The sequence below is a fragment of the Crocuta crocuta genome, unplaced genomic scaffold, assembly GCF_008692635.1.
Source record: "Crocuta crocuta isolate KB4526 unplaced genomic scaffold, BGI_CrCroc_1.0 scaffold175, whole genome shotgun sequence".
Taxonomy (NCBI): domain Eukaryota; kingdom Metazoa; phylum Chordata; class Mammalia; order Carnivora; family Hyaenidae; genus Crocuta; species Crocuta crocuta.
In genome coordinates, this window is record NW_027530988.1 from 2,656,444 (window position 1) to 2,663,915 (window position 7,472).

The 7,472-nt window shown below is 53.7% G+C and overlaps 2 protein-coding genes across 3 annotated transcripts in view; both read right to left on the bottom strand.

Moving 5' to 3' along the window:
* Window positions 1-177, bottom strand: part of AP1G2 (adaptor related protein complex 1 subunit gamma 2) — an 8,468-nt gene extending 8,291 nt beyond the window's left edge. For both annotated transcript variants that reach the window (XM_077770424.1, XM_077770423.1), the window contains exon 1: window positions 53-177. The gene's annotated coding sequence lies outside the window, so the exon portion shown is untranslated. The remainder of the gene's footprint in view (window positions 1-52) is intronic.
* A 113-nt stretch (window positions 178-290) lies between these two features.
* Window positions 291-7,472, bottom strand: part of JPH4 (junctophilin 4) — an 8,768-nt gene continuing 1,586 nt past the window's right edge. Inside the window, 4 exon segments of the mRNA XM_077770427.1 lie at window positions 291-2,145; window positions 3,070-3,602; window positions 3,917-4,035; window positions 7,053-7,472. The exon segment at window positions 7,053-7,472 is cut by the window's right edge and continues 26 nt beyond it. Coding sequence (XP_077626553.1) covers window positions 2,062-2,145; window positions 3,070-3,602; window positions 3,917-4,035; window positions 7,053-7,472 — 1,156 coding nt within the window. The 3' untranslated portion in view covers window positions 291-2,061.

Here is a 7,472-nt window from a genome sequence, read left to right on the forward strand (position 1 = left end):
GGTTTCCCATCCCTAGCCCCGCCATTCATTTCCTTTCAAGGCCCTGCGCTACCTCTTTCGCGGGATTCCTCCCCAGGGTCACACCTCAGGCGGCCTCAGCTTCACACCTGGACGCCAGCCCTAACGACAGCCTCACCTGGCTTGTCTCAACTCCGCTCCTCTCCCCCCAGCACTTCCTGGTACAAGGCCCGACGCGGGTTGGTCCTTCGACTGGCCGGTCCTTCCCTCTTCCCGCCCTTATCACGGGACCCCGCCCCTCCCGGGCCGCCCCACTGAGCCATCTAGAATACTCTGACCTCAGGCCTCAGGCTTTGGAGTTAGGGGGAAGGAGCTCTTCTGGCAGTAAGACTGCTTGGCATGCCTGGGGTTCCCCAAGAGGTCTCTTTGTACATTCTCAGCACCCGGAGAGCCTCAGAGAGCTTGGATTTGAAGCCATCGCACCCCAAAGGAGATGACAATCCCCCCCCTTTTTTGAACTTTTTTATTAATATATTTTTTTGTTAAATTTCTTTGTATTTTTTTCCTGCAAGACTTGGTGTTGGCGGCACTGTAGTTTAACTTCAATCCCAAATTCCATGAAATAGAAATCAGAAGTAAAGGTTTAGAGGGGAGGGAGGGAGGCAGGCCAAGGAGTAAACAGAGTTTGACTAGAAAAAAAGAAGAGGGTATGTGTGGTGGGCATTCCCAGGCAAGGCCATTCCTTGAGGGAGGGGGTTGGCAGGCAGCTTGCGGCTGCCTCATGCAGGGGAGGGAGGAAAGATCCCCTGAGGACCCTACAGAGGGGTCCCCCTCTTTCTAGGGCTTCCTGCCCCCAGGGGAAAGCTATTAACAGGGATCAGCCACAATCTCAAACAGGGCTCTCAACCCACCTCTCACCCTGGTTTGACTTCCACCTCTGCCCTGCCTGGAAAGTGTGTGAGAGATTGGCTTCCTTTGATCCCTCTTTTCTGTTGTTTTCCCATTTCACAAGATCCTGATGTGATGGGGGAAGGGATATAACCCACTTAGAGACTACTAAACTTGTCACAGCTTCTGCTGCTCTGTGAGTTCCTCTTATCTAGGCTGGTTGTGTTCCCCGAAACGCCTCCCCGCAACCCACACGCCACAACTGAGTTGGGGAGTGGGGTCCTAGCTCAAGTGCCTCTAACCCTCTGCAGTAGAAATATCTTCTTCAGGCCCCGTAGAAATCTAATCAAAGGCCACAAGTGAGTCCAGACCAACCAAATACATTGTAGGGCGGGGGTGGGGGGTGGAGAAGAGGGTGGGAGAGGTCAGTGGGTAGACGTGACTGCGTTAGACATTTTCTTTCCTTTACACGTTGCTCTTGTCAAGGCATGCCACCCTAGGGGGTTGGGCGAGAGGCTGGCTGTTGAGTAAAGGAAGAGGGAGATCCTTGGGAGTCATTCTACTTTTTGTCTCCCTTATCTCCTTCAGGGAAGGATGGAGTTAGGCAAGAACCTAGCTCAGTGCTTGGAGGTGAGATCGGATCCTCCAAAGTCAGAGGTGGAGGCCACACCTCCTCCAGCTCTTCCACTAGGCCTCAGAGGGACACCAGGCCCCTTGGGTCAGGGAGCCGCAGCAGCCCAGCCAGTGCCTTGCCCAGTATACAGTCATCCCTTCTCCATTTTCTTCTTCCTTCCCACTCAGCTTCCAGGAAACCCCTCAGGACACCAGACCCCCACCCTCATCGAAGTTCAGGTCTAAAGAAAAGGCGGGGAGGACATGGGGCAATGGTCTGACTTAGATTTGTGTGTCTCAGAGAAGAGAGCAACTCTGAGCGAGAAAAGCCCTTCATATGTAAACAATCTAGAGAGAGAGGTGGGGCAGGGTGGGGAAGAGAGTGAGGAAGACAGAGACAGATCCAGAATAAATGAGAGAATCTGAAAGGAGAGCTGGAAAGAAAGAGCAAAAGACAAAAACAAAGGGGGACAGAAAAGAAAGGGAAGGGAGAAGAGAAAGAAAGATAGGAGAAAAAACAACCAGGAGGAGGAAAAGAGAAAAAGGCAGGTCAAAGAAGGGAAGAGGCAGCAACTGAAGCCAGAACTAGGCCGGGCAGGAGCCTCAGGTGAGGAGCTGGGAGAACAGGAACGCCAGGCTGAGGTCCAGGAGGGCCACGGCTCCCACCACCAGGGGGTTGGCAGCTCCCTAGAGAGATGAGGGGAAATGCAGTCTCAGTCCCTAAGGACCATGTCCAACGACAGGTCCCAACTTCCTGCCCTGGCAAGTGGCAAAGCTGAAGGGTCCCAGGCACCTCTCCTCAGAGGTGGGAGCAGGGGCATCTCCAACCTTTGTTTTGGACTGCAGAAACACCTCTCTTCTCGCAGGCAGGGCCTTGCCTTCTCTCGGGCTCCCTCAAGTCAGGGACAGCCCTTCCTCCCTCCTCCCTCCCCTCCCCTCCCACTAGCATGTCACGTGGCCCAGGCAGAAGGTGCCTGGCCTTAGTAGCAGACGCTGGCAGCAGCAGCCAGTACTGCAGTAAAGCAGAGGGATGAAGGGGTGAGGATGTGGTTGCTAGGAAACAGGAGAGGTCTGGGGTCCAATCAGAGTAGAGGGTTCTGGGGAAACTCCACCCCTCCCAGTTTTCTGCCTCCTTTCCCATTTCCCGTCTTCCCAGGAGAGGGAGGGAGAGTCAGGGTAGGGAGGGAACAAGCTTTTCCTTTTTTAATTCTGGGCACCAAAGAGAGAAACTGTGGAGGTGGGGGTGGGGGTGGAGTAGGAAACCAGGAGCTGGAAATTATATGGAAGGAGAACAGGGAAAGATGTTTTGGCTCTACCATTATTCAGTGGTAACCTTGGGCAAATTACTTTAAGTGCTTTGGGCCTCAGTTCCCCCATCTGTCAAATAAGGGAGCTGGAGATGAAGGTCTCTAAGGTTGCTTGCAGCTCACAAGTTCCCTTTTTTTTTTTTTTTTTTTTTTTAGGTGGGATATGGTCCAAGACTGGGCAGGCAGAAAGGAAGCTGAGTCCAAATCGGAGGCCCTGAAGGGATCAGAGAGATGTCTGGAAAGGATGAGAGGCAAGGCTCTGAGGAGAAAAGGGGCCACAAAGCAGGGACGGAGGGCATCTCACCGGCTGGGCGGGCCTCTCTGTTGCAGCAGGCTCCTCAAACTCTTCCATCAGGCACCCGGCTTCAGGACCCCTCGAGAATGGGCCCCTCAGGACTGGCGTGGCCATGGGCTCAGGCTCAGAGCCCCCTGGGGTTCTCAGCTGGGGCAAGGGCTCTTCATCTTCCCCTTCCTCCTCTCGAAGACTTCCGGAGCTGTCACTGCAGCCTCCGAGGAGTGGGGAACCGTCTCTGGGCCCTGGCCCCTGCATCCCAGCCTCATCCTCAGCCTCATAGCCAGCTAGTTCCTCTGCCTGCTCACCTGGCCCCCCCCACTCCTCGGGCCAAGCTTTGGGGCTGGAGAAGGGACCCCGGTCCCCTCCAGGAGGCAGTGGGCTCCGGCGGGCAGGGGGTCGCCAGGGCTGGCGGGAGGAGGCAGGACTGCTGGGCAGTTCAGGAGAGCCCTCTGAGGGGGTCAGTCCATTCTCGTACACCCCAGGGCTGTCCTCATCCAAGGGCTCTGTGTCGGAACCTTCTGAATCTTGCCTGGGTCTGCGGCCTGCGACAGGGATAGCTAAGAATCAGAGGGGCCTAAGTGGCCTTGGGCAGCAAAAGCTATAGCTTTATCCCTCTGTCTGGGCACCTCCTGGGACTTTGGTATCCCCAGGCTTACGGCCTCTCATAGCCAGACCCCAAGCCCCTAGTCCTTATTACCAGATTTCATAAATTCCCCAAACAACAGAGTCTGGCCCCCCTCTTCATCCCCTTGGTCCCTCATACCTTGGCTTTTTCCGTCCCCAGTCCCCTGCAGGGACTTCCTTCCCTTTCCCCACGCCTGAGCCCCTCCAGCTTCCCAGACTGCCCACGCCTCACCTGGGGCCTCTAACATGGGTTGCAGGTCCTGGGCTATCAGTTTGGCCATTCGAGCTGCCTCCACAGCCTTCTCAGCGACGCTGCTGGCTGCCACTGCCTTTAGAAGGGCATCTGCCGCCCTGTCGGGTTCCAGGGGCAGGGACTTAGCAGACCTGCTCAGATGCTCCAGGCCCCTGGCCCATGTCCCCACCACATCATGTCCCTCTGGATTTGAGCTCACCTCTGGAGTCCTCACTCTTGCTCACACACTGCCAGCTGTTCCCTTTCCTGGCCCGACAGGGCAGCTGGCTTCTGGTTTCCTCTCCTAGACCTGGAAACCAGGCCGTGCCTGCTCTCATCACACTCTTTTGCTCCTCTCATATCTGCCACCATCATGTCCTGTAGTAACACCTCCCTTTTTCCAGCAACAGGGGCAGGCCCTCCCTGGCTGTCCTCAACTCTGTTATCCCAGCCCTATCCTGCTCCCTTGCCAGGGACAGAGGAGACCTCATGCTCTTAGCACATCTCTCTGTAGTTGCACCTGCCTGGTACTTCCCAGCAGCTTCCTTGTTCTGGGCCACCTGCTCCCTGTGCTAAGAGCCTTTGCCTCCTGTCCCCTTACCGCTGCTAACCCCGCCTCTTCCCTGCAGATTTCCTGACATGAGAATTTCATGGGCTGCTTTTCTTCAGCCTCTTCTATTTTCACACTCTTCTCGCCCCTTGGTCACTGCCTCTGCCTGCCTGCACCATCACATCTTTTCTGAATTCTGGAACTGGGATAAAGCGTGGGTCCCCCCTTTCTGCTATTCCTACTTCCTCTCCCAGCTACCATGCATGCGTTCTCACCATGGTGCTTATACCTCCAAGTAAGCTCTTAGTTTCCTTCCCTTTCATATGTCCCTCCCATTGTGCCTTGCTCTGTGGGTACAGGCCACTGTGAAGCATTATCAGTCCTTTCCCTGGGGTTGTTTCCCAGTTCTCCCTCTGATGTCAGATGCTTCTTCAATTTACCTTCCCTTTCACCCTCTGCTGTTAATCACAGATGCCCTGTGATCATTAAATTCATTCTGTAATCCCGACTAAAGGTGGGGCACAAAGGAACAGAGATAAAGGTAATCAGATATACGTGGGCTTAAATGGATCAAGCCCCCTCTGGCCCCAGGCTTGTTTCAACTGGCTTAGGAAGGCAGACTGGGTATGGGGATAGGGAGAGGGGTGGTGGTGTTCCTTATAGTCTTAAGCCCACCACCACCTTATGTACCTCAGGAGATATGATCAGCCTCTTCCCCTCAAACCTGCTGGGTTAAGGACTTTTAGAGCCTGTTTGGAGGGACCTCAGATAACCATGTTCTTCTGTCTATGGGCTGTTAGATTCTATATGACTAGTCCTCTTTGAAAGTAAGCTGGTCTCAGGGTTTAGAGCAGAGAAGGACGATCACAGTCTTGGGTTGCATGGAATTCTATCAGTGGCCAAAAAATTGCAACACTGACAAGAGCCTGTGTTTCTGAGTTTGGAGGGTGTCGATGAGCAAGTCCTAGGCAGCAGATCCAGTCATCAGGCTACCTGGCAGAGGCACCTGCTGCTGAGGCTCTGCTGTTTCCATGGCAGCTGGCAACCAATCAGGTTTGCCAGGCCTGTTGCTGGGGAGACCAACCAGCCTCCTCCCACTGACTGATCTCTCAGCTACTGAGATCAGTTTTTCCTGCCCATGCCTGTTCCTCATCTAGGCTAAAATGCTCCCTGGTGCCCTGCCCTCCCCCTTCCCTGGCTTAAGGCCCTGGACTCTAACTACCTAGACACGGAGATGTATCTACAGATAGAAACCTCTGGCTCAGGCATCTTCTTTGGATATGACACGTTCCTACACATACCTTGGTCACCCATTATACAAACTCACTGAAGCATATTTGGACATATCTTGGCCTCTAATCCTCTGAAACAGCCTCAGATTTAAACAAAATCCTTCAACTGTACCCCTCCCCTTTAAAGAAAATCCAATATATGAAAACTTACATGTATGAGTTATATATGAGGGGCCTGTGAATCACATTACAAATGGGTTTTTGCCTTTCTTTAGATTTGTGCTATCTAATCCAGCACTTAAATTGTGGCTAGTCTGATTTGAAATTATGTGCTACACATATAAAATATATTCTAGATTTCAAAGGCTTAGAAAAAAAAAAAAAAAAAGGTAATGTAAAATCCCTCCTTAATGATTTTATGTTGATTATATGTTGGAATGATCAAAATTTGGATCTACTGGTTTAAATAAAAATGTACTGTTTAGGGGGCACCTGGCTGGCTCACTTGGCAGAGTGTGCAACTCTTGATCTCAGGGTCGCTTGGGTTCAATCCCCAAGTTGGACCTAGGGCTTACTTAAAAAAAAAAAAAAGAAAGTACTATTTAAATTCATTTACCTGTTTCTTTTTATCTTTTCACACAGTTACTGGAAGATTTAAAGTAACATATTTGGCATACATTATATTCCTACTGCACAGTACTGTTTTAGATAATAAGGTTTCTGATGCATGGAAATGCAAGCTGAATTACAGAAAGAAAATTTCATTTACAGGCAAGCCTCCTCCCCTCAAACCTTTTCAGTTGGATAAAGGAAGGCAGGGAGGCAAAGCTGACAGGAACTATCTTTTCATGTGGACAGATCAGCTGTTCAAACTAGATCTCCCGAAGGCCCAAAGCTGAAATTCTGTCAGTCTGTGGGCAGGCTAGGATGTGGCTAGGGATGCCCATTCCCTGTCTCCCTGCCCAAGGCTGCTGCCCCCAGCTGCTAGAGGAAGACCAGGGACATGTCTGACTTCCAAGAGGTTTCTGAGCCTGCATAAGCCAGCGCTCATTGCTACTCCCACACACAACAATGACACACATCCCCACAAAAGACACTAAGGCACACTTATAGTCTAACACGGCTTCCCTCAAATACCCAGCCACCCACAGTTACACCCACATCCACCTGTAGCCTCAGATATAAACACTCCCAGTATCCAGGGCTACAACTGCCTGGCCCTAGGCCTGTTCTTCCCCCCGGGGCTCTAGGCCTTTGGTCATGGCCCTCCTTTAGGCACCACCCCCTCCCCTCAAGAGTCCCCAGGGTACCTTCTCCACTTAGCCCAGCTTTGGCCTCTGCAGCGGATGCCCACCTGGCAGCGGCGATCTCCTGGCGCTGGCGGGCAGCGCTTACGGCTCGACGGGCGCCTTCGACAGCCCTGTNGCGCTTGTACTTGCCCTCCTCGCGGGAGCCGTCCGGGCGGGTGGTTCGTCCGTAGCCGTGCCGCCGGTTGCCCAGCCACTCGCCCTCGTAGCGCAGCCCGTTGGAGCGCTGGCTCACACCGTAGCCGCTGCGCCGGTCTGCGCGCCATTCGCCCGCATACACCTCAGTGGCAGAGCCCTCGATGAGGGCGGGCGGAGCCGGGGCCGGGGGCCCGCTGGCCTCGGAGCCCGGGGGTCCTGTGCTGCCCACCTCACTGCTCACCTCGCTGCGCAGGGAGCCCCGCTTGCTGCCCAAGGAGCTGCGGCGCCCGCCCGCCCGGAGCCCGCTGAGCAGCAGCGAGCGGCGGAAG